The sequence below is a fragment of the Schistocerca serialis genome, chromosome 7 (assembly GCF_023864345.2).
Source record: "Schistocerca serialis cubense isolate TAMUIC-IGC-003099 chromosome 7, iqSchSeri2.2, whole genome shotgun sequence".
Classification (NCBI taxonomy): Eukaryota; Metazoa; Arthropoda; class Insecta; order Orthoptera; family Acrididae; genus Schistocerca; species Schistocerca serialis.
The window spans coordinates 180,578,058-180,605,069 of NC_064644.1; the positions used below are offsets into that span (position 1 = coordinate 180,578,058).

The 27,012-nt window shown below is 42.0% G+C and overlaps 1 protein-coding gene across 1 annotated transcript in view; it reads right to left on the minus strand.

Annotated features, from left to right (window-relative positions):
- Window positions 1-27,012, minus strand: part of LOC126412952 (juvenile hormone esterase-like) — a 97,325-nt gene that overhangs the window by 35,675 nt on the left and 34,638 nt on the right. The window contains exons 5-7 of the mRNA XM_050082844.1: window positions 21,616-21,836; window positions 8,464-8,629; window positions 6,191-6,369 (exon numbers count right to left, since the gene is read on the minus strand). Of these exons, the coding sequence (XP_049938801.1) occupies window positions 6,191-6,369; window positions 8,464-8,629; window positions 21,616-21,836 (566 nt within the window). The remainder of the gene's footprint in view (window positions 1-6,190; window positions 6,370-8,463; window positions 8,630-21,615; window positions 21,837-27,012) is intronic.

Genomic DNA, 27,012 nt, shown 5'->3' on the forward strand with positions numbered 1-27,012 from the left:
CACGTCAGGGCACCATTAGGCACATTTCTTCCACCAAATCAGCGTTTTGACCATGTGCATGTTGACATCATCGGCCCACTCTCGGCATCGGAAGGCTACAGTTATTGCCTCACGGTGATTGACAGATTTACTAGGTGGCATGAGGCATTTCCAATGAAGGACATCACTGCAGAAACTATAGCTCAAACATTTTTTCGTGGTTGGATTGCCCGGTTTGGAGTTCCACAGAGAATTACAACTGATCAAGGACGACAATTTGAAGCCTACGTTTTCAAAGCATTGGCTACGTTACTAGGTACGAAACGCATACGCACCACGGCATACCACCCCGCATCAAATGGCATGGTTGAGCGTCTCCATCGACAGTTAAAGGCAGCACTGAGATGTCACACAACACCGCATTGGACAGAGACACTACCTATCGTACTTTTGGGTCTACGAACGTCATTCAAAAGTGATCTGAAAGCAACAGTAGCAGAACTGGTGTATGGACAAACGTTACGCCTGCCTGGAGAATTTCTGCACAGCATGGCAGGTGATACAATCACAGCCTCAGAATTCGCCACAAGATTAAGAGAGCAGATACGCCAATTGAGACCAACAATGCCCAGAAACCAGCTTGGAAGACACTCGCTCGTTTTTGCGGAGCTAGACAAGTGCACGCATGTATTCTTACGCAATGATACTGTGCTTAAACCACTGCAGCCACCATATGACGGACCATATCTGGTAGTCAGTAGGGATACCAATACTTTCCGCATAATGATTAACGGTACGCCCACCACAGTTGCAGTGGACCGTATCAAGCCTGTATTTCTGGACGCAACAGACACCACAGCTACCACTGAACACAAACCAGAGAAGACAGGAGAAGCTACAAGATGTGTTCTTGTACCTCATGAACACCACAACGCTCAGCTAACACCAGTCACTGCAGCACCAAGACCGACGTCGAGGACTACTACACCACTCCCTGACACAACCACTGATACACGTGACGTACCGCCCGGTTTCAAGAAAGAAGTAGTTACAAGAGCTGGACGGCGTGTGAAATTTAATCTGCGTTATCGTTAGCATTAAAGGGGGGAGTCATGTAGTGTCCTATTTCTGACAATCGATCCCTACAAGTGTACAGTGCTTCATAAACATTCCGTGAAGTGTTAATTTACGTGCAGTGATACAGTGACTTAGCTTTAGTTAGTTATTCCGTGCTGTTCATGTCTACACGATTCATTCATGTGTGTAGTGTTCAGTTATTGCTAAATGTATGTGGGAATAAAGGAATTGTTTTCTCCAACAACCCACAATAGCAAATTAAAAATAACCTTTCTTTCTTTCTACCTTTATAGCTTGGCATACTCAGTAATTATTGAAATTGGTGTTCATCGAAACTTTAAGGTGTTATATTATTGTCAAAGTTGTCGTACCTGTCAGGATAACACTGTTCCCTACTTTAAATTATCATGACATTCTTATTTGGGTTTTCTGGTTTCTTGGGGTGTTACAATTGGGCACTGAAAACTGATGTAAAAGAGTTAAAATGATCGTTATAAAACAGGGCAGGCACTGAGTAACAAATGAAAGATGGTGGCAATGGAGACGAATCTTTGAGGTGGAAGACAGAACGTTTGCATTCAACAAGGATGCATATCCTAATGAAGTAAAGCTTAAAGGAACGACTGTTTTGGAGCTTTGATTTCATTAAGAAATATTATAGTCTCCATGAATTTAATACGTAGATGTAAACTGGTAGTGTGTACGAGTATGATATGGGTCAGAGGCACGTGTGAGTTCCTAGACAAGGTAACGGTACAACACAGAGTCTTAACGACACGTAAATCACGTAAATTAAATGATGTCCAAGAATTCTGTTAAAGTGTATAATGTAGTATATGAGTGATTAATGAATCTGGTTTTCTGTTACAGGATTACAATACAGTTACTTGTCTCTAATTAATACATTTTGTTACAAATAATAATTCTGAATTATGTACCTGGTGGGTGAGAGAGAGACGACAGAGAGCTGAATCACTGAAATGAGAACGCATTATCGATGGAAGAATTTTATGGTACCAATAGCAAGATACCCTCACCTGCAAGTACACAACAACTGGATCCCATCGGAAACTAGTGAAATGTGAAATGTTAAAAAAGCAGGAAAATACCGGAAGATGGAAGCAGGTTTCGGTGCATTATTATTTGCTTAATTAGTGCCTATTTATTTTGTATCTATGGAAATGCACCAAGTAAAGTGAGAGAAGTGATAAGAGATAACGTTTACATGGACGGCAATGTGATGAGTAAACAGAGAGAAATGACTGTAAATAAAGAAATCTTAAAATTATGAATAAGATTATCTCGTAGTATATTGTGACTGCAACAATGCCAACAAGAAGACGAATTGTTAAGTAATGCATCAAGAAAGAAATTATAAATCAGTTAGATAACCTTGATGGAAAATATTCCGAAATGTGAAGGTACAATATTCGAACAGGAGCAAGGTAGTAATTAAGAATTTTCGAACTGAATCAGACCTAAGGGTGAGGTACTGTGTAAGATGAGTGGTTTGAAGTGAAGGTGAATTGGCATTGGTGTTTCTGGCTTAATTCGTAGTTTGAAAAATTATTAGTGTCTTTGAGAATGCCCCATTAAGAAAAAGAAAAAAAAAAGAATTAAGAACGGCAAGTGTAACACATACATTAAATTGATACTGAGTAAATCGTAATCTACATCTACATCTACATGGATACTCTGCAAATCACATTTAAGTGCCTGGCAGAGGGTTCATCCAACCACCTTCACAATTCTCTGTTATTCCTATCGTATCGCGCACGGGAAAAATAAACACCTATATCTTTCCGTACGAGCTCTGATTTCCCTTATTTTATAGTGGTGATCGTTCCTCCCTATATAGGTCGGTGTCAACAAAATATTTTCGCATTCGGAGGAGAAAGTTGGTGATTGGAATTTTCTTAGAAGATTCCGTCGCAACGAAAAACAACTTTCTTTTAACGATGTCTAGCCCAAATCCTGTATCATTTCTGTGACACTCTCCCATATTTCGCGATAATACAAAACGTGCCGCCTTTCTTTGAACTTTCTCGATGTACTCCGCAGTCCTATCTGGTAAGCATCCCACACCGCGCAGCAGTATTCTAAAAGAGGACGGACAAGCGTAGTGTAGGTAGTCTCCTTAGTAGGTCTCTTACATTTTCTAAGTGTCCTGCCAGTAAAACGCAGTCTTTGGTTGGCCTTACCCACAACATTTTCTGTGTGTTCCTTCCAATTTAAGTTGTTCGTAATTGTAATATCTAGATATTTAGTTGAATTTACGGCCTTTGGATTAGACTGATTTATCGTGTAACCGAAGTGTAACGAATTCCTTTTAGCACTCATGTGGATGACCTCACACTTTTCGTTATTTAGGGTCAACTGCCACTTTTCACACCATTCAGATATCTTTTCTAAATCATTTTGCAGTTTGTTTTGATCTTCTGATGACTTTATTAGTTGATAAACGACAGCGTCATCTACAAACAACCGTAGACGGCTGCTCATATTGTCTCCCAAATCGTTTATATAGATAAAGAACAGCAAAGGGCCTATGACACTACCTTGGGGGACGCCAGAAATCACTTCTGTTTTACTCGATGACTTTCCGTCAGTTACTACGAACTGTGACATCTCTGACGGGAAATCAGAAATCCAGTCACATAACTGAGACGATATTCCATAAGCAGGCAATTTCACTACGAGCCGCTTGTGTGGTACCGTGTCATAAGCCTTCTGGAAATCCAGAAATACGGAATCGATCGAAAATCCCTTGTCAGTAACACTCAACACAATACGAATAAAGAGCAAGTTGTGTTTCACAAGGATGATGTTTTCTAAACCTATGTTGACTGTGTGTCAATAGACCGTTTTCTTCGAGGTAATTCATTATGTTCGAACACAATATATGTTCCAAAATCCTGCTGCATATCGCCGTTAACGATATGGGTCTGTAATTTAGTGGATTACTCCAACTACCTTTCTTGAATATTGGTGTGACCTGTCAACTTTCCAGTCTTTGGGTTCGGATCTTTCGTCGAGCGAACGGTTGTATATGATTGTTAAGTTGGGAGCTAATGCATCAGCATACTCCGAAAGGAACCTAATTGGTATACAGTCAAGACCAGAAGACTTGCCTTTAATAAGTGATTTAAGTTGCTTCACTACTCCGAGGATATTTACTTCTACGTTACTCATGTTGGCAGCTGTTCTCGATTCGATTTCTGGAATATTTACTTCTTCTTCTTTTGTGAAGGCATTTCGGAAGGCTGTATTTAATTATTCTGCTTTGGCAGCAGTGTCTTCGATAGTATCTCCACTGCTATAGCGCAGGGAAGGCATTGATTGTATCTTGCCGCTAACATACTTCACATACGACCAGAATCTCTTTGGATTTTCTGCGAGGTTTCGAGACAAAATTCCGTTGTGGAAACTGTTATAAGCATCTCGCATTGAAGTCCGCCCTAAATTTAGAGCTTGTGTAAAAGATCCCCCATCTTGGGGATTCTGCGTCTGTTTAAATTTGGCATGTTTGTTTCGTTGTTTCTGCAACAGTGTTCTAACCCGTTTTGTGTACCAAGAAGGATCAGCTCCATCGTTTGTTAATTTATTTGGTACAAATCTCTCAACTGCTGCCGATACTATTTCTTTGAATTTAAGCCACATCTGGTCTACACTTATATTATTAATTTTGAATGAGTGGAGATTGTCTCTCAGGAAGGCGTCAAATGAATTTTTATCTGCTTTTTTGAATAGGTATATTTTTCGCTTATTTTTCGAGGATTTCGGAATTACAATATTCTAATCCATGAATCGGTTGTGATGCTCGTTATTAACTTAGGATTATTTCTTGCTTAGAGGTTAAGTGTGTTTTCACAACCGTTTACTATTCGCTTGGGCTCATGAAATAATTTTCAGAGAATGCGTTTAGCACAATTTCGGATGATATTTTATGCTTACCTCCGGAACTGAACATGTATTTTCGTCAAAATATCGAGGGTATATTAAAGTCAACACCAACTATTATCGTATGAGTCGGGTACGTGTTTGAAATCAAACTCAAGTTTTCTTTGAACCTTTCAGCAACTGTATCATCTGAATTAGGAGGTCGGTAAAAGGATCCAATTATTATTTTATTCCGGTTGCCAACAATGGTGCAATATGTCACAAGACTTGCTGTATGGCAAGGACGCCGGTGGCGTATTGGTGATGAGTCAAGGCTTCACAATCCACCTGGAAAAAACGTCGTCGCTTGCTATTGGCTGAACAAAACACCACCGCATATTGTAGCGCAGACTTCGTGGACGGTGATTGGTTGAAATCCTCGAGACAGAAACTCTCTTGTGGTAGCAAGCAGAGTCGGATGGAATCCAAACCCAGGTGCGATCGCAAAAGTTAAGTCATTGTATAACTATGTTATGAAACTGAGTCAATCTTTCTGAGATCATATGCTAAAACCTACCTTCAAGTTTGGTACAGAATCTACGTTCAACATCATTATTACTCACGAATGTCCAGTAATTATTTATACGAGTGAGATGTGTAATGCCTCATGTGTAACGTTTAAATTTGTTTCAAGAAGCAGAGCATTCATTAAAATCGTATCCGTTGTAACAAATTTTTGTACTCTTCTCTGAACAATATTCTTGTATTTTTTCATGATCGTAATAGCTACAGTCCCATTTCATGAACGTAATCGCAACCGAGTGTTGTATTCTGCAGCGAGAGGTTATCTTTAGAAGACGCATGGTAGTGCTACAGAAAACTCCAAGGTGTGCCTGACGTAGTACATCAACTACAGCCCTCAAGTGTACGGCTAGGCTGTTACAATCAGCCACCTGTGAAGGGCTCTCTCACTAAAACACATTTAAAGATTAAACAATCTCCTCTCTTGCACCACCTCTCATACGTCATCAGAAACAAATTTAGCAGAGCCTCAAGAGGAGACTTACACACATCTCTTTGTCAGAATCAATAACCTCAACTTGTTGTTCAGAAAACCGCCCTTCCAAGTGCGCAAACCAAGAATGCTTCTTAAATCGGCTCGGATCCTTCACGTTTGGCGAATGATACGGAACTCAGGCTGAAGCTATCCCAGTGTTTCCCTGCCACAGTGGAGCTGCGAATGCCGTATGCTTACATCAATAACAGCTTGCATCTGGTCCATAGAGAAGCCCTCGTCCCCAAAGTAGAATTGCTCCAGTTGTTCCGCTGCACGGGTCCGCTGTTCCTCCGTGGGGAGCGGCAGCTGGGAGCCAACCAGCGCCGTGAAGTTCTCCTTCATGTCGGCGATCCCCGCTTGTGTTAGCAGATTGGACACTGGAACATACGAACACTTTTCTACAAAGAGCCCGCTTTTGTGTGAATCATGGCGCTACATGACTACGCAACGTGTGTCTAACAGCTTCTAAAGCACTCTGCGATAAACAGTTTCTGATTTCTGTAGTGTGTTTGGTTGAAAATCCACACCTACCAACGTTAAACTGACAGGTTGGCCTCGAGGTTTTCTGGAAAGTTTGTAATGGCACCTGGTATTTTGCGTTTATCCTTTTACACAACTGGCCATTAAAATTGCTACACCACGAAGATGACGTGCTACAGACACAAAATTTAGCCGACAGGAAGAGGATGCTGTGATATGCAAATGAGTAGCTTTTCGGAGCATTCACACAAGGTTGGCGACGGTGGCAACACCTACAACGTGCTGACATGAAGAAAGTTTCCGACCGATTTCTCATACACAAACAGCAGTTGACCGGCGTTGTCTGCTGAAACATTGTTGTGATGCCTCGTGTAAGGAGGAGAAATGCGTACCATCACGTTTCCGACTTTGATAAAGATCGGATTGTAGCCTATCGAGATTGCGGTTTATCCTATCGCGACACTGCTGCTCGCGTTGGTCGAGATCCAATGACTGTTAGCAGAATATGGAGTCGGTGGGTTCAGGAGGGTAAAAAAATATGCAACGCCGTGCTGGATCTCAACGGCCTCGTATCACTAGCAGTCGAGATGACAGGCATCTTATCCGCATGGCTGTAACGGATCGTGCAGCCACGTCTTGATCCCTGAGTCAACAGATGGGGACGTTTGCAAGACAACAACCATCTGCACGAACAGTTCCACGACGTTTGCAGCAGCATGAACTATCAGCTCGAGGACCATGGCTGCTGTTATCTTGACACTGCATCACAGAGAGGAGCGCCTGTGATGGTGTACTCAACGACGAACCTGGGTGCACGAATGGCAAAACATAATTTTTTCGGATGAACCCAGGTTCTGTTTACAGCATCATGATGGTCTCATCCGTGTTTGGCGACATCGCGGTGAACGCAAATTGGAAGCGTGTATTCGTCATCGCCATATTGGCGTATCACCCGGCGTGACGGTATGGGGTGCCGTTGGTTACACGTCTCGGTCACCTATTGTTCGCACTGACGGCACTTCGAGCAGTGGACGTTACATTTCAGGTGTGTTACGACCCGTGGCTCTACCCTTCATTCGATCCCTGCGAAACCCTACATTTCAGCAGGATAATGCACGACCGCATGTTGCAGGTCCTGTACGGGCCTTTCTGGATACAGAAAATGTTCGACTGCTGCCCTGGTCAGCACATTCTCCAGATCTCTCACCAATTGAAAACGTCTGGTCAATGGTGGCCGAGCAACTGGCTCGTCACAATACGCCAGTCACTACTCTTGATGAACTGTGGTATCGTGTTGAAGCTGCACGGGCAGCTGTACCTGTACACGGTATCGGAGCTCTGTTTGACTCAATGCCCAGGCGTATCAAGGCCGTTATTACGGCCAGAGTCGGTTGTTCTGGGTACTGATTTCTCAGGATCTATGGACCCAAATTGCGTGAAAATGTAATCACATGTCAGTTCTAGTACAATATATTTGGCCAATGAATACCCATTTATCATCTTCATTTTTTCTTGGTGTAGCAATTTAAATGTCCAGTAGTGTACTTGTCTTGTTAATTCATGCAATACTACAGAAGGAGTCATCACAGCCAAAGGTAATCAGCCTCAACAAACAGAATAAAGGTAAAGTGTGAGGACTTGTCCTACGACTGTCAATCAATGACTTTGGGATTTTACATGCTCCATCGACAAATTTGTCAACTAATGCAGTCTGGAACTGAGACGAGCACTATTCTCGGACAAATAAATCACAGTGTAAGTTCTTCCGGAGTGTGCAATAATCGTACTTCTTTATAAATCAAGTAATTGAGCCAAAACGTAGCAAAATACTCTGAACTCGATGCAGAATGTCAAAGGAGGCAGGAGAATCCCCGCGCCACAGTACAGTGTATAGATGTAGAGTCTTACTGTAGTTTATAAAAAATGCAAGGAATCGTGTATGATAAAAGCAGAGGAAATGGAGCCAGAGAATTTACAGTCTTTTTACTTACACATGAGTACGACGGCCCCTTCTCCGGAAGTGACGCCCAGCATGATGGGCACCTGGTTGTAGCTGCCTGCCTCGAGAACGTCCGCTGGAGGCTCGACGATCACCGCTGAGTCCGACGGCGGTTCCACGACGGGCAGGAATGCCAGCGCCATTGGACAGCGCTTCTCCTGAACAAGGGGCGCAATGTTCGTAGAATCAAAGATATTGACTACTCATGGGTCCAAATAAGACCGGTTCAGCATAACTGTATACGAGGTATTGTGGTAGTTCTTTCACGTATTGTTATTTATATGTTACGAAACGTTGGAGTTAGTGTTTTGCTGGCCGTCTCACAACTGGAAAATTATTTACGCCAGTGACTCAGTTGTGGCACTTCTCGGAGTTAGTTTTCCCGACACGATGTTTTTGTATTAAAAGACACCACCCAGTTACAGAATGTCTGCAATTATTACTGCAGTTGAATTTTATTAGTTATTTGATTTACTTTAGTGAAATGGTACCGTGTATGGGATTCTCGTAGATTCCATTAAGCGGTAATCAAAATAATATACTGAAGTCATTTTACTAAAATTTGATTCAATATTGGAAAAACTGATTACTTTTACTGTATCAAAGGAAGAATCGCTAATCAAGACAGTTCTCCTAAGTTTACATTTGTTTTTATTTGTCAAAATTAGCAAATGTTAAGACATTTATTACGACTCTGGGCCGTTATCATTTAGAACAATGGCGTTGACCTCTGCACCAACGTTCCCCTATAAAATTTGCATAAAAACGTTGATATTGGAGCTTCATGAATATAGGAGTTGGTACATATAAAACTTTACATCACTTTTAAGTAATATTTGATTATATTTAGGCTACATATTAAATGAAACTTTACACGTTTTCGTGCCTCGTCACAAAATGGCATCTCACACTATGAAGAAACAAAAGGGAAGAAAAAGCGATCGTTTTGCAAAAGGTACAGAGATTGCAGTTACATTCGCAGATCATATTAATTGATTACAGTCTTTGTTGTTTTTCTGTGATAGTATTCATTTCGTTATGACATCCGTTTTGTTATATTTGCGAAGTTATTCAGTATCATTTTTATCACGTTATGTGATGTACTGCCACAGAATCACCTGAAACAGAAAACTTTCTAAAGTAATGAGAAAGCAAACACGTTATGTACGATACCGTATTACTATAACAAACTACAAGAAAGATATCATTTTTCAGAATGACCAATATTCATTGGTTAGCATTTACTCCTAATCTCGTACTGTATGGGATATTCCAGATTATACTATGAGATGTTTTGTAATCAAAATTCTAAGTAAGGAGATGTAGTGCTCCATTGTTTCTGATTTGGTTCCTCTGTTGTTTCTAATATGAAGCGTATATCTTCCACTAGTATTGTCAAAAGACGCAAATTGTATACTTTTTGCCAGGGATACAAGCTTGGGATTGTGAAATATAAAGCATTAGACCTGCCAGAAAGGAAGACAGCTAAATTAAACAACAATAGGAAAAGGACTGGATAAAAATATAAAATTTTACAGTCCGACGAAAGTATGTAAGCTAAAATGAATGGATGATATTAATATAAAATAAATGATGGCGCCTATAAGTGCCAGAAAGCAAATGGTAAGGACTGATTTAATTCAGTGTTAATTATGCATGGGGAATGCTGCTTTATTTTAGACTGCTACATATTTTTATATGTGTTGGAAGCAAAAGAATATCATTCAGAACTGGAAGAAGACAAATCTAACACCATCGTACGAATAAGAGGAGAAAAACAATTTGATATAATTAAGAGGAATAGAACTACTTGACGAAACTTGCAAACTATAATTTGGAATTATTAACAGCAGAGTGAAAGCAACAACTGAATATTCACTTACTGACGAACAAGTGATAGTCTGCAAAGTACATTTAACTAGTCACACTATTTTAATTTAACTACAAGTTAATGAAAAATAAAGAGAGTTTAGCCAAGGATCACAGTATTTTTAAAATTTGAGAAGACTTTCGATAATTTTTTAAGAATTATCTATGGTATATAATGGATTATAAACGATATTTCTGAAATTTTATGTCAGCAGTTCAGAGCCAGTCCGAAAATATATTGTGTGTGCAGGTTTTAGTTGGAAACTAAAAGACTTAATCCATACAAACAAAAGAAGTGAGATCGAATTTGGTGTATCTTTCATTCTATTTAATACTTAAACACTGTAGCATAGCTGACTGACATATCAGTATTAAAACCATTTGTTTACGCTGAATACCTTACACTTGTTTCAAGGGAAGAAAATGTACTGCAGCTAGCTGTTCATTAATTGAATAACATTTATTACAAATGTAATTTATAAATTCTTGTGCAGAAAACCTGAACTATAGCTTTTATAGGAAAGTACCCATCATAGATTAAAATTTGTCATTAAACTAAAATAATAGAACAAGTCAAACATTTCAAATATTTAGGATGTAATGTAACGTGAGATTATGACAAAGCAATATACAAAATAAAGTTAGTACACTTAGTAAAATTTGAGGAACAATCAGCAGCTTTTTAATAAAACTCTCAAACCTAGGGAAACCTACAATATTAAAGTGTTATAAGACTGTTTCCCTAGTGATACTATTTTATGGAAGTGAATCATGGAGGGCGAACAAGTACTAAGAAATGCATAATCAAATATGGAGAAGAGCTTTCTAAGAAGTGTCAAGAAACGTGAAATAATCAGAATGAAAAATATTGATAACAGAAATGAGTTAAACATTTGCAGTGTAAAAGAAAAGTCAGAGTAAAATAGGAGAAATTTGACTGAACATATACAATGAATGGGTCATGGTGGATTGCTAGTAAAAATAAATACAAGCAAATCGAAAGAAAAGAGATGGGAATAACGAGAAGCGGTAAATAAGCTAAAACAGAGAGTGAAGAAGCCGAGTTAAACGATAAGTATAGGGATAAAACGTTGGCCAGTCCTCTTACTGAAGAGACAGTTAATTAAATATTTGAAAGCATTGACAGATCGTTCAAAACAAATGGATTACAGCTAACTTTTATAAGACTGAGCATGTACCAATTCAACAATACTCATAGAACTTCTCAAGTCATTACAGTTGTGTATCCAAACAATGAAATACAAGAAATAGATAGGCGAAGTGTTAAGTTTTTGGGAAAACAATCAGGGCAAATCCTTAGATGAAAACCCACAGCGTGTTTTAATGAAACATCTTACATCAGGCACTTTTGCTGGCCAAATGATATTTATTAATGTAAATTCAAAACAGATGAATTCAGTGCATTATGTTATTTATGGATTCTTGCGATACTTTTTGGTAGAACAATGCCGTATTTAAGGTTAAATACAAGTACATTCTTTTTGCTCAACATGATCCTGTTTATTTCGAACTAGTTTTCGTCTTATTAGGCCATCTTCAGGAAACAGCTGGCTTGCATCTGGAAGGGACATTGGTTCTTGTTGTTGTTATGGTCTTCAGTCCTGAGACTGGTTTGATGCAGCTCTCCATGCTACTCTATCCTGTGTTAGCTTCTTCATCTCCCAGTACTTACTGCAACCTACATCATTCTGAACTTGCTTAGTGTAGTCATCTCTTGGTCTCCCTCCACGATTTTTACCCTCCACGCTGCCCTCCAATGCTAAATTTGTGATCCCTTGATGCCTCAGAACATGTCCTACCAACCGGTCCCTTCTTCTTGTCCACTTGTGCCACAAACTCCTCTTATCCCCAAGTCTATTCAATACTCTTAGGTAAACAAATATTATAGGCGAAGATGCAATCACCTGCATCTAACTTGTTTCTTATCTTTGAAAGTACACTTTAAACAATAAACAATGTTAAGGACAATAAATAATTAAACTACACAATATCACAGGTTAAATGGTTATAAAGCCTTTCTTTACACTACAAGTATGAATTAAAAATGTCTTCATTCAAAAATTTTCGTGTTTTATTAACTACACGATGCATTTCGGATGCCATGGGGCCATCCTCAGGCGTAAGTTGTCTTACTACAAGATTTATTTTTGCTCTTGAACGAGGTGAATTGCACGTTCCTCTCATGAAAAGGTTTGATGTTATGTTATGAATTTCCGACATCAAATACGGAAAAATGTGCAAAACAGTGTAAACTTACCACATAATTAAAGAAAAGCGTTTTTAACTTTTTAACACCACCATACATTGGTTTCTTCATCCTTTTAATGCATATCACTTCACTCAAGAGGTACATTTCCATAAACTCTTTTGTTAACTCTTCAAAGATATTATTGTATATGGCATGATCGAAGATGAATTTATCTGTAGTCAGTGCATTTGCAGAAAGAACTGAATAATGGTAGTAGCTCTTCAGTCTTCTCTTTTGTTCCATCAAAGAGCAGCAAGTTATCATCAACATATCTCTGGTAAAATATTATTTTCCTTTTGAGTCTTTTGTTTTCTTTACAGAACTTAATTTCCAGATGGCTGAGAAAGATATCAGCCAGGAAACTAGATATACTACTGCCCATGGCAAGACTCTCTTTCTGCTGGAACACTTTTACATTAAATGTTAAGTAATTGTTTGACAATATTAGCTGCAATATGTCCTTGATTTCTGATATTTCTGCAATTAACAATTTTTTATGTTGTACTAAGTTTTCAGTTGGCACATTTGGAAATGGTTAGTTACAACAAACGTGGCAAACCTGGCACCAGCAGGAATTTCAATATCTTGAATTTTATGTTCTTATCTGAGTGTGACTTATCAAAAGTATAGTACTGCTTCAGACTTTCATTAAGCAGATGAGAGACTTTGGAGGCAGGTGTACTGTTAGAATTAATAATAGGCATCAATGAAACATGAGGTTTATGTGTCTTAGGTTGTGCTCTCAGTCTTGTGGTTGTGGGACTCATTAAAATGCATGTTTTTGCTTGCAGTGCAATAGTATTAAGTATCTGAAGCTTTAATCTCATTTGTCACTCAAATACTGAAACACAGGTCCCCATGTAGCAGTTATGTAAGATGGCAAGGGCTATGCCCTTACATGACGTCATTAAAGATCACCTAACTCATGTTGAGTGAACAGTAGGCCTGAACAAAAATGACTGACAAGGCACAATGCATCTTGTAGAGGGTATAGTATGGACGTATTGTTATAATTAATGTTGGGTGATGGTTTTAAAGTAATTCACACGAGATGAAAACCTTGTGGAAACACATCGATTTACTGGAGGCTAGTTTATCCCAGGGAAGTATTCGAGTTGACCGTGGCTGGCTGGGGAGCGGCAAAGGGAAGTAGCAATTGGCAGCTTAGGGCGGCTCAAGTTCTGAGAAAGCGGTAATGGGGTGTGGCCTCCAGCTGCCTTAAGATGAGTGACAGTGAGTAGGTGGTTGACCCCATGCTGGTGTACCAGGAAGCAGACGGAAAACTTGTACGCCTGTTGATAAATATCCGTCATCCTGTTTTAAGTGAAACATGCGAGTAAGCCACACAAAGCTAAGGTGGAGCGGTCAATAGAGGCCAAAATATGTGTGTTCGTGACTATAGCAACTTCACACTGAATTCACGGTCCATAGAGTCTGAAGTAAATCAGGTGAAGAGCGACAGAATGAAATACGCCGGCCTCTGATGGAAACATGGGACCAAGGAATTTGAAGTACTCTCCTGGGAGTCAGAATTCCAAAAAAATTGGTGTTTTGTGCAGACTCTAACCTTGATGGGTGGCCTGGGAGGAGCTAAATAGCAGAAGTTGAGAGGAAGGGAAATTTTGTGGGAATTTGTTCACTTCCCAGAGCAGGCATTGGTCGGCACTGGGAAGTGATGCATAATTAACGCGACTTGCACTGCAATTGGCGTGAGTAATTTTGCTGGTGGGGAAACAGAGGCGAAGAGCAGACTGGGAGAAGTCCCTGTAGTGGTCTTCCATTCCCAGCTTGCCTAGAGTGCGGACGTGGCGTTCTTTACTCAGCTTGCCTGAGAAAGAGTGAGCATCTCTGCAGTTTAGGACTTAGCAAATGGAACGATTGAGCTTAGAGATAATAAGTTTTGGTTCAGCTATGTGATGAGCAAGATAGCTAGGAGTGAATAGATGAGCGCAGCCTTGCAGCACCACGAGGTCGTCTGACGTCCGCACAATGACGCACCTCTGCCACGCTGTATTCGGTGATATTGCGCCTGCTCCAGCCACTGATTAATTTGTTGGATCATGTCAGCAAAGTTTCCTCGAGGGTTTCATTGGCCGTGTATTGTAGAATTCTTCTCGCACCTCGCATTACGCCTGGGTCAGTCGATAGGAATTACTTTTGAGTTATCGCACTTTACTCCACGCAAATGCAATTTATTACCACTGCCTGATAGGAGAGTCTTGTAATGTGATGATTGAAGGTCGGGAGTTAAAATAAATTTGTGCTAATCGACTGCATCGGTTTTCAATCAAGTAGTTGAAATCCCAAGTCACTTTCTTAATTAATTTTATGTTCAACATTTGCATCTGGTGTTCAATAGCTGAATATAACATCAATGTTCACCCCTTTTTAATTAAAAGTGATCAATTCTGAATCAATTAATGTCAACACTGCCACCGCAGTTCAATCAGGAGTCACAGGGCCTTATTACTTTTTTTTGCGTTATCCGATATTGCGGCAGTTTTGCACTCTCTGTTGATCCGTTAGTCAATTAGCTGTGGAGAACACACGCCAAAACCGGATAAGTGACGGGTGGGGTGTTACAGTTAGGTAGTTGGGAGTTCTTCTCTCATACGTAATTACTTAAATAAGAGATTGGAAGTTACTTTTAAGTGTTTCTTGTTGCTGTACATATAAGTGTAATTACCTTAGTGTCAGTATTAGTACCGTGTGAAATAAGGCAAAAGAGCATAAAAAGTGTATTTTCTTAGTGTGCCTAGTCGTAATTTTAGGTCTGCATTTAGGTGCATCAATCTTATGAAAAATGTAACATAAATTTCTATTACATTTGTTTCAATCTGTCTATCGGTAAAATCGATCAGCCATGTGTGATATGTGCGGATTTTTTCGCAGATTATGTAAACAGTGAGTGTTTTGCGAAAATTGTATGTTAAAGTTTCATTGGGGTGGTTACAGTGGGGGAGAGAATGGAGTGATCAGTGGGTCTCTTCATGGAACTGTCTGTCATGCTAGGAAGGCCGGAAAATCGAGGAACAGGGGGCGAGTATTTGCGTCAGCCAGGCAGAGTTAGAAAAACGGAAATTTGAGTTACAACAGCTGAACGGAAAAAAGAGAAGGGGTGCTGGAAAAAGTGGTAAGATTTGAGTTATAACAGCTGAACGGAAAAAGAGAAGGGGTGCTGGAAGAGGTGGTAAGGAGAGGGTGAGCAGGGGAAATTTCGAAATGCTGCTAAGCAATAGATTTCTCTTGCTACCGAATTGGAGAATGGAGAACTTCACACCGATGTTGTGAAATGTAGGGTAGAGCAGAATAACGTTAAGAAAATTACAGATAAGTCACGTGAACACAAGTAGCAATCATGGGAGGGATGTAAAACAGCAGCTACAGGAAAAATTATGTTCTGAGTACCAGATCACAAGCTTTGTGAAACCAAGTGCTAGTATTGTACAGGCAACAGAAAATTTGGGACAAATGTGTAAGGATGTCAACAAAGAAGACCAGATGTTGTTAGCTGGGGGAGCTCGAAAGAGTCTGGCTAAAAACAAAAAAACAAAAAAAAAACTGTATTATGGGTGACCTGAACGAAACAGGAGCAGCTAACAGCGACAAACGCGGGTTCTGTGGAGGTTCTCTGGCGCCATGACCAGCCCTGGGTTTGCCATAAGGCGAGCGGTCGTAAAGCTGAGAGGAGTCCTTCGGATGGGTGAAAAATCTCGTACTGATGCTGTTCCAATAGTTGCTATATGAAGATGGGTAGATTCTTATCACGGTTTACATCTGAATGGGAAGAGTAAGAATAAATTAGTAGATCTATTAGCAGAAAACACAAGGGTGCCCTCCAGTACGCAGAGGCATATTCCTGTGGTCAAGTGAGACACTGAGTTTACATCAGAACAAAATTTAGACACAAAGCATTAAAGGGAATTAAATCGACAGAAACTACCAGTTCGTCTTGTAATAACTCAGGGAAAAGTGAACTCAATGTGCTTCATCATGATATTAGGGGGTAAAAAATAAAGTAAATGTCTTGTTAATTTGTTTACAAGATTGTAATAGTTGGAAAGGAATTCATGTCATATGCCTGTCTGAACACCATATAACTAGAGGGATGGAAATTACAATAGTAAGTGATTATGAGGTAACTGTATACCCATGTAGATACCATATGGATAAAGGAGGAGTTGTTGGATTCATAAGAAAAGGATGTAAACACAAAAATATAGAGATAAGTAAGTTCTGTATCTATCAGGATATAAAATCATGTGCTTGTGAGTTACTACTGGGAAATATAATATTTACTTTTGTGACAGTATGCAGGTCTCCACTAGTTACTTATGAAGTTATCATGAAAAAATGTTGATGAATTACTGTCCCTTCTGTCAGACAGAAAGAAGAGATCAATTCCTGAAGGATTCTAGCAGGAAAGTAATCTGGACGTGCTTTTAACCATTTATAAATAGGATACATAAAATTTACCTACCGGTGTTGCTCAAGATAGCAGCATGCTTGCAGGTAATGCATCATTCAGCTAGCAGAAGTTAAAGAGACGCATGCCTATCTGGAGGTAAACGACTGTCAGCGGTGTGGAGTATTGTTAAAAGAGAGAGCACTATAAAAGGAAGGATATGTATAACGGATATTTTTAACTATTACTTTTTAAAAATAGATGAGAAAATGGTGCAAGTAGTTCAGAAGAGAAAGCTAAATAGTAGACTGAAGAAGCAATACAGAGGACATTTTGTGAAATAAGAATTAATCTCACACATCCATATGAAGTAAGGAAGATAAAGGTGAATGTAAATAGGAAAAGTTCGCATTGGTGTGAGGGCACTGTTTCCAATAAGACACTAAACTGTTGTGTCTCTTCAATATGTAATGTTATTTAATGCATTATTAACTCAGGGTGTTTGCCCAGAAAGAGTGAAATACGCCATTGTTATGCCTCTCTATAAAAAGAGTGACTCGTCAGATGTCAATGACTATCGCCCGGTGTCACTCCTTACATAATTTTGTGTACCAATGTGATACCTGGCCAAACACAGTTTGGTTTTCAAAAGGACTATTCTGCTGAGTCAGCAATTTGTACACTAACTGAGTACATAATAAAATCTTTTAATGATAAAACATCACCAAGTGCGATCTTCTGTGACTTATCGTAGCCATTTAATTGTGTCAGTCATAATATTTTATTGAGGAAGTCAATTTTTTATGGAATATGTAGTTCAGCACATACCTGGTTCAGTTCTTATTTAGGAAATAGAATGCAAAAAGTTATCTTAGGCTGTTTGAGTAATACAAACACGGTCACTACGTCACCTGTACTGGGAGAGATTGCAATGGGAGTACCATAGTGTTCGATCACTAACCCACTACTGTTATTGTTTATGTTAACGATCTGCCATTTTATTTGAATCAGAAAGAAGCATTACAGTAGACCTTTTATAGATGATACAAGCATTGTTGTGAAGCTGAGCAAAGAAGTATTAACAGAGGAAATAGTGTTGCACAAATGGGCTAGCTTTAAGCTCTGATAAAACGCTAGGTACGCAGTTTTGTACTGTCAAAAATTGCTCACCTGTTGACCTAGTTTACCAACAAGAAGTAATAAAAAGGTTAGGTATGCTTATGTTAAAAACTTCGACTGTAAAAACCATGCAGTGGACCTGCTAAACGATTAGGTTCGGTTACTTTTGCCAAAAGAATAAACGCCAACTTTGGTGTAAAGAAATTGTTAAGTTATATGGCATATTTTCATTCACTGATGTCTAGTGAAATGATATTCTCGGACAATTCTTTATTCAGGCAAAAAAGTAACTGGAAACATTAACCACAGCCTCACAGTACGTTTATTCAGTTACGAAAATTTGTTTTCAGCGACACATGTAAGTCTCACAGTAACAGAGATATTCACAAGTTCGAATAGAGGGAAAAATAATTCCCCTTCCCTTATAATGGATTTAACCTTGCCGCGGAAAGGGATGAAATATGCAGCTATAAAAGTCTTTCACAAGTTACCCATGGAAATAAAATTCCTGACAGATAGCAGAAGTGCTTTTAAATGTGGATTAAAGAGGTTTCTCCTCAACGACTCCTTCTACACCATAGAGAAATTTATGATCAAAGGTAATGAGTCATTAATAAAGACCTGTAAATGGCCAGCATACGGCTACACATTTTTTTAAAACATTAATTGTACATAAGTACACTACTGGCCATTAAAATTGCTACACCACGAAGATGACGTGCTACAGACGCGAGATTTAACCGACAGGAAGAAGATGCTGTGATATGCAAATGATTAGCTTTTCAGAGCATTCACACAAGGTTGGCGCCGGTGGCGACACCTACAACGTGCTGACATGAGCAAAGTTTCCAACCGATTTCTCATACACAAACAGCAGTTGACCGGCGTTCCCTGGTGAAACGTTGTTGTGATACCTCGTGTAAGGAGGAGAAATGCGTACCATCACGTTTCCGACTTTGATAAAGGTCGGATTGTAGCCTATCGCGATTGCGGTTTATCGTATCGCGACATTGCTGCTCGCGTTGGTCGAGATCCAATGACTGTTAGCAGAATATGGGTTCAGGATGGTAATACGGAACGCCATGCGGTTACCCTTGACGCTGCTTCACAGACAGGAGCGCCTGCGATGGTGTACGTGTACTCAACGACGAACCTGGGTGCACGAATGGCAAAACGTCATTTTTTCGGATGAATCCAGGTTCTGTTTACAGCATCACGATGGTAGCATCTGTGTTTGGCGACATCGCGGTGAACGCACATTGGATGCGTTTATTCGTCATCGCCATACTGGAGTATTAACCGCCGTGAAGGTATGGGGTGCCATTGGTTACACGTCTCGGTCACCTCTTGTTCGCATTGACGGCACTTTGAACAGTGGACGTTACATTTAAGATGTGTTATGACCCATGGCTCTGCCCTTCATTCGATCTCTGCGAAACCCTATATTTCAGCAGGATAATGCACGACCGCATGTTGCAGGTCCTGTGCGGGCCTTTCTGGAACCGAAAATGTTCTACTGCCGCCCTGGCCAGCACATTCTCCAGATCTCTCACCAATTGAAAACGTCTGGTCAATGGTGGCCGAGCAACTGGGTCGTCACAATACGCCAGTCACTACTCTTGATGAACTGTGGTATCGTGTTGAAGCTGCATGGGCAGCTGTACCTGTACACGCCATCCAAGCTGTGTTTGACTTAATGCCCAGACGTATCAGAGGTGGTTGTTCTGGGTACTGATTTCTCAGGATCTATGCATCCAAATTGCGTGAAAATGTAATCACATGTAGTATAATACACTCCTGGAAATTGAAATAAGAACACTGTGAGTTCATTGTCCCAGGAAGGGGAAACTTTATTGACACATTCCTGGGGTCAGATACATCACATGATCACACTGACAGAACCACAGGCACATAGACACAGGCAACAGAGCATGCACAATGTCGGCACTAGTACAGTGTATATCCACCTTTCGCAGCAATGCAGGCTGCTATTCTCCCATGGAGACGATCGTACAGATGCTGGATGTAGTCCTGTGGAACGGGTTGCCATGCCATTTCCACCTGGCGCCTCAGTTGGACCAGCGTTCGTGCTGGACGTGCAGACCGCGTGAGACGACGCTTCATCCAGTCCCAAACATGTTCAATGGGGGACAGATCCGGAGATCTTGCTGGCCAGGGTAGTTGACTTACACCTTCTAGAGCACGTTGGGTGGCACGGGATACATGCGGACGTGCATTGTCCTGTTGGAACAGCAAGTTCCCTTGCCGCTCTAGGAATGGTAGAACGATGGGTTCGATGACGGTTTGGATGTACTGTGCACTATTTAGTGTCCCCTCGACGATCACCTGTGGTGTACGGTCAGTGTAGGAGATCGCTCCCCACACCATGATGCCGGGTGTTGGCCCTGTGTGCCTCGGTCGTATGCAGTCCTGATTGTGGCGCTCACCTGCACGGCGCCAAACACGCATACGACCATCATTGGCACCAAGGCAGAAGCGACTCTCATCGCTGAAGACGACACGTCTCCATTCGTTCCTCCATTCACGCCTGTCGCGACACCACTGGAGGCGGGCTGCACGATGTTGGGGCGTGAGCGGATGACGGCCTAACGGTGTGCGGGACCGTAGCCCAGCTTCATGGAGACGGTTGCGAATGGTCCTCGCCGATACCCCAGGAGCAACAGTGTCCCTAATTTGCTGGGAAGTGGCGGTGCGGTCCCCTACGGCACTGCGTAGGATCCTACGGTCTTGGCGTGCATCCGTGCGTCGCTGCGGTCCGGTCCCAGGTCGACGGGCACGTGCCCCTTCCGCCGACCACTGGCGACAACATCGATGTACTGTGGAGACTTCACGCCCCACGTGTTGAGCAATTCGGCGGTACGTCCACCCGGCCTCCCGCATGCCCACTATACGCCCTCGCTCAAAGTCCGTCAACTGCACATACGGTTCACGTCCACCCTGTCGCGGCATGCTACCAGTGTTAAAGACTGCGATGGAGCTCCGTATGCCACGGCAAACTGGCTGACACTGACGGCGGCGGTGCACAAATGCTGCGCAGCTAGCGCCATTCGACGGCCAACACCGCGGTTCCTGGTGTGTCCGCTGTGCCGTGCGTGTGATCATTGCTTGTACAGCCCTCTCGCAGTGTCCGGAGCAAGTATGGTGGGTCTGACACACCGGTGTCAATGTGTTCTTTTTTCCATTTCTAGGAGTGTATATTTGTCGAATGAATACCCGTTTATCATCTGCACTTCTTCTTGGTGTAGTAATTTTAAAGGCCAGTAGTGTATTTTATATTAGTTCTGTTTACATGCTGCACATTACAAGTCTGTCGTGATTTTGATCTATGGGAAAAGTAATTAATTATAACTGTAACTAACTGTGTATTTATTAATTGTGTGTTTGTTTCGAACATATGGTTCTTCAGCAATTTGCTGATTAAAATGGTATCCACGTTTTGCACTAGGAAACAATTCACTTACGAAATCCGTGAGTGCGATAGAGTCGTCATCGGTGAGGTCTGTGTAGTTGGCGGCGCGAAGGAAGGCAGCCAGCCGCGCGTCGTCGTCGTCAGTGTGGTTATCGCCCTGCGCCTGGAAGCCGAGCGCCTCCGCCATCCGGTACGCCCTCTCGCGGGGTTTGTCTGTCAGCGCCCAGGGTGTCGTTGCTACCCCACTTTCCATGCTCACTCCACTGAAGAGTCCTGCAGAGAAATTTCACCAAAGATAGAACACTCCCACAATGAAACAGAAACGAACTAAGGTAATACTATACTGCTCTGTATTAACTGCTCGGAACATTTTTAAAGGGCTAGACTGTGTTTGTCAGGCTATTGTATCAGAACAGATACCTACCTTTTGAGAACAACAGTCTCTTGAGATCGGCCTCCCTCGGAAAATAGGAACATACTTTATTTGCCCGAAATTTAAAAATAGAGACGGAGCACAAATCTCTTGATGTAGGAGGAAGTGGGTGTTGGTGAAGGCACCCACCCCAGCATTAACCACAAATGATTTAGGGAAATCGTCAGTAGCCTAAATCAGACTGACCAGAAGGGGTATGATCTACTCCACGTCTAGGCCCTATACGAGTTCAGCTGCGGTGTCCACACTCCAAACCCAGTTTACTCGATATGGCAGTTTATGTTGAGTGAGGAGGGGCTAATGCTGTTTTCAAAAAAGTTTCTGGATGTCGTAACGAAAACGTATTGTCATAACATGAGTCACTTATTTTATAGCATTTATTGTAATTTCTCATTTAATGTAAAAGATTGTGTTTTATATTTAACATAAATAACAGTTTTGATGTCTTTGAGGATGTAGTGGAATATAGTTAAGAAGGAGAAGTTCAAGAGCCTACTAGCAGAATCAGAAGCGACGCTCCTGCTCGTTGTCGTTATAGATTGCGATAGCGTCGCGTTGAGGGGGACGTACATGAAATTAAGTTTTCAGTTTATTTTTTATTTATTATTAGAACTCATGGACAATAAGTTCCCAAAGTTTCAATGCTGAAATCGCACCCGAATGCCTAAAAAATAAATAAATCTGCGACGCCACCTTCCTAACACGGCCACTTTTTGAAGCAATAACGATTCTATGGATTACTTTCAAGTAAACTTGGACAGCTTACATCTAGAAGGCTGTGATATTTACTCTTTGGTTTTATAGATCATCTGTGACAGTGTTCTGAATCTTAGAAACAGTGACAGACCATCTCCTTTGTTTATGAAGAAGCAATTTTTGTTTTGCTCCTTGATACTGACGGAGATTTATGTACGTGTATCATGGTAAGGATGTCAGGCAGAACCTATCCATTGTAAGTGACATGAAAAGTGCAGTATGGGCTAAATATTTCCGCATGGTGTCGACAGATGAACATCCCAGTCTTCATCGGTGCCACGTTAGTTGGTGTAAATACACTACTGGCCATTAAAATTGCTACACGACGAAGATGACGTGCTACAGACGCGAAATTTAACTGACAGGAAGAAGATGCTGTGATACGCAAATGATTAGCTTTTCAGAGCATTCACACAAGGTTGGCGCAGGTGGTGACACCTACAACGTGCTGACATGAGGAAAGTTTCCAACCGATTTCTCATACACAAACAGCAGTTGACAGCGTTGCCAGGTGAAACGTTGTTGTGATGCCTCGTGTAAGGAGGAGAAATGTGTACCATCCACGTTTCCGACTTTGATAAAGGTCGGATTGTAGCCTATCGCGATTGCGGTTTATCGTATCACGACATTGCTGCTCGCGGTGGTCGAGATCCAATGACTGTTAGCAGAATATGGAATCGGTGGGTTCAGGAGGGTAATATGGAACGCCGTGCTGGATCCCGACGGCCTCGTATCATTAGCAGTCGAGATGACAGGCATCTTACCGGCATGACTGTAACGAATCGTGCAGCCACGTCTCGATCCCTGAGCCAACTGATGGGAACGTTTGCAAGACAACAACCATCTGCACGAACAGTTCCACGACGTTTGCAGCAGTATGGACTATCAGGTCGGAGACCATGGCTGCAGCTACCCTTGACGCTGCATCACAGACAGTAGCGCCTGCGATGGTGTACTCAACGCCGAACCTGGGTGCACGAATGGCAAAACGTCATTTTTCGGATGAATCCAGGTTCTGTTTACAGCATCATGGTGGTCGCAACCGTGTTTGGCGACATCGCGGTGAACGCACGTTGGAAGCGTGTATTCGTCATCGCCATACTGGCGTATCACCCGGCGTGATGGTATGGGGTGCCACTCGTTACACGTCTCGGTCACCTCTTGTTTACATTGACGGCACTTTGAACAGAGGACGTTACATATGAGATGTGTTGCGACCCGTGGCTCTACCCTTCATTCGATCCCTACGAAACCCTACATTTCAGCAGGATAATGCACGACCGCATGTTGCAGGTCCTGTACGGGCCTTTCAGGATACAGAAAATGTTCGACTGCTGCCCTGGTCAGCACATTTTCCAGATTTCTCGCCAATTGAAAACGTCTGGTCAATGGTGGCCGAACAACTGTCTCGTCACAATACGCCAGTCACTACTCTTGATGAACTGTGGTGTCGTGTTGAAGCTGCATGGGCAGCTGTACCTGTACACGCCATCCAAGCTGTGTTTGACTCAATGCCCAGGCGTATCAAGGCCCTTATTACGGCCATAGGTGGTTGTTCTGGGTAATGATTTCTCAGGATCTATGCATCCAAATAGCGTGAAAATGCAATCACATGTCAGTTGTAGTATAATACATTTGTCCAATGAATACCCGTTTATCATCTGCATTTCTTCTTGGTGTAGCAATTTTAATGGCCAGTAGTGTATCTGCAGGCTCAGAGGGATGGCAAGGAGAGGGTTAAAAGTTGTATTCTGGATGTCGTCAAACACACTTACTGGTTTGTGGTCGTTCTTGAACTTCTAAAAAACCTAGAATCCAAATGAGTAAATTCATTCATACCGAAACGATGCCCTAAAACCACATTTTCATGTGCTACGGTTGTCAGAATTGCAACTTATGATGCAGTTCTAGTGCTTAATGATGGAAACGTAGGGAGGATGAAGGTACTATCTGTCCACGATAAGCTGACGGTTGGCGCGATGGCTGGCGGGAACGACCGTGCCCCCGCATTAGGGATGCTTAGGAGTGAGGAGCGGTGAGGGGAAGGCAGTGTCGGCTGCTGGGTGCAGTGCCGGAACCACTAACCTCGTTTTGCACCTGACACGAAATCGGAGGCTGCACGCGCGGAAATATTGCCAGCTTAGGTGGCACTTCTGTCGAATGGGAAATCATGTAATTTGTTGCTCGAGAGTTTTACCTGTAACTAATGTGTTATTTATGTATTGGTTTTACAGAGAGTACTCTACTACATTGGCTCCTTACTTAGATTTCATTTATCGCGAATCTCTTGCCCAACGTAAAGTCCCGAGTGACTGGAAAAAATCGCAGGTGACGCCTGTATATAACAATGGTAGAAGGACGGATCCTCAAAATTACAGACCAATATCCTTAACATCGGTTTGTTGCAGGATTCTTGAACATATTCTCAATTCGAATATAAAGAATTTCGTTGAGACAGAGAAGTTGCTGTCCCTGAATCAGCACGGCTTTAGAAAGCATCGGTCCTGCGAAACGCAACTCGCCCTTTTTTCACATGATATCTTGCGAACCATCGATGAAGGCTGTCAGACGGATGCCATATTCCTTGACTTCCGGAAAGAGTTTGACTCGTGCCCCACTGCAGACTCCTAACTAAGGTACGAGCATATGGGATTGGTTCCCAAATATGTGAGTGGCTCGAAGACTTCTTAAGCAATAGAACCCAGTACGTTGTCCTGGATGGTGAGTGTTCATCGGAGGTGAGGGTATCATCTGGAGTGCCCCAGGGAAGTGTGGTAGGTCCGCTGTTGTTTTCTATCTACATAAATGATCTTTTGAATAGGGTGGATAGCAATGTGCGGCTGTTTGCTGATGATGCTGTGGTGTACTGGAAGGTGTCTTCGTTGACTGTAGGAGGATACAAGATGACTTGGACAGGATTTGTGATTGGTGTAAAGAATGGCAGCTAAGTCTAAATATCGATAAATGTAAATTAATGGAGATGAATAGGAAAAAGAATCCTTTAATATTTGAATACTCCATTAGTAGTGTAGCGCTTGACAGTCACGTCGATTAAATATTTGGGCGTAACATTGCAGAGCGGTATGAAGTGGGACAAGCATGTAATGGCAGTTGTCCGCTGAAACATTGTTGTGATGCGTCGTGTAAGGAGGAGAAATGTGTACCATCACGTTTCCGACTTTGAAAAAGGTCGGATTGTAGCCTATCACGATTGCAGTTTATCGTATCGCGACATTGGCTGCTTGCGTTGGTTGAGATCGAATGACTGTTAGCAGAATATGGAATCGGTGGGTTCAGGAGGGTAATACGGAACGCCGTGCTGGATCCCAACGGCCTCGTATCACTAGCAGTCGAGATGACAGGCGTCTTATCCACATGGCTGTAACGGGTCGTGCAGCCACGTCTCGATCCGTGAGTCAGCAGATCGGGACGTTAGCAAGACAACAACCATCTGCACGAACAGTTCGCCGACGTTTGCAGCAGCATGGACTATCAGCTCGGAGACCATGGCTGCGGTTATCTTGACACTGCATCACAGAGAGGAGCGCCTGTGATGGTGTACTCAACGACGAACCTGGGTGCACGAATGGCAAAACATCATTTTTTCACATGAATCCAGGTTCTGTTTACAGCATCATGATGGTCGCATCCGTGTTTGGCGACATCGCGGTGAACGCACATTCGAAGCGTGTATTCGTCATGGCCATGCTAGCGTATCACCCAGCGTGATGGTGTGGAGTGCCATTGGTTACACGTCTCGGTCACTTATTGTTCGCACTGACGGCACTTCGAACAGTGGAAGTTACATTTCAGATGTGTTACGACACGTGGCTCTACCCTTCATTCGATCTCTGTGAAACCCTACATTTCAGCAGGATAATGCACGACCGCATGTTGCAGGTCCTGTACGGGCCTTTCTGGATACAGAAAATGTACGGCTGCTGCCCTGGCCAGCACATTCTCCGGATCTCTCACCAATTGAAAACGTCTGGTCAATGGTGGCCGAGCAACTGGCTCATCACAATACACCAGTCACTACTTTGGATGAACTGTGGTATCGTGTTGAAGCTGCATGGGCAGCTGTACCTGTACACGCCATCCAAGCTATGTTTGACTCAATGCCCAGGCGTATCAAGGCCGTTATTACTGCCAGAGGTGGTTGTTGTGGGTACTGATTTCTCAGGATCTATGCACCCAAATTGCGTGAAAATGTAATCAAATGTCAGTTCTACTATAATATATTTGTCCAATGAATACCCG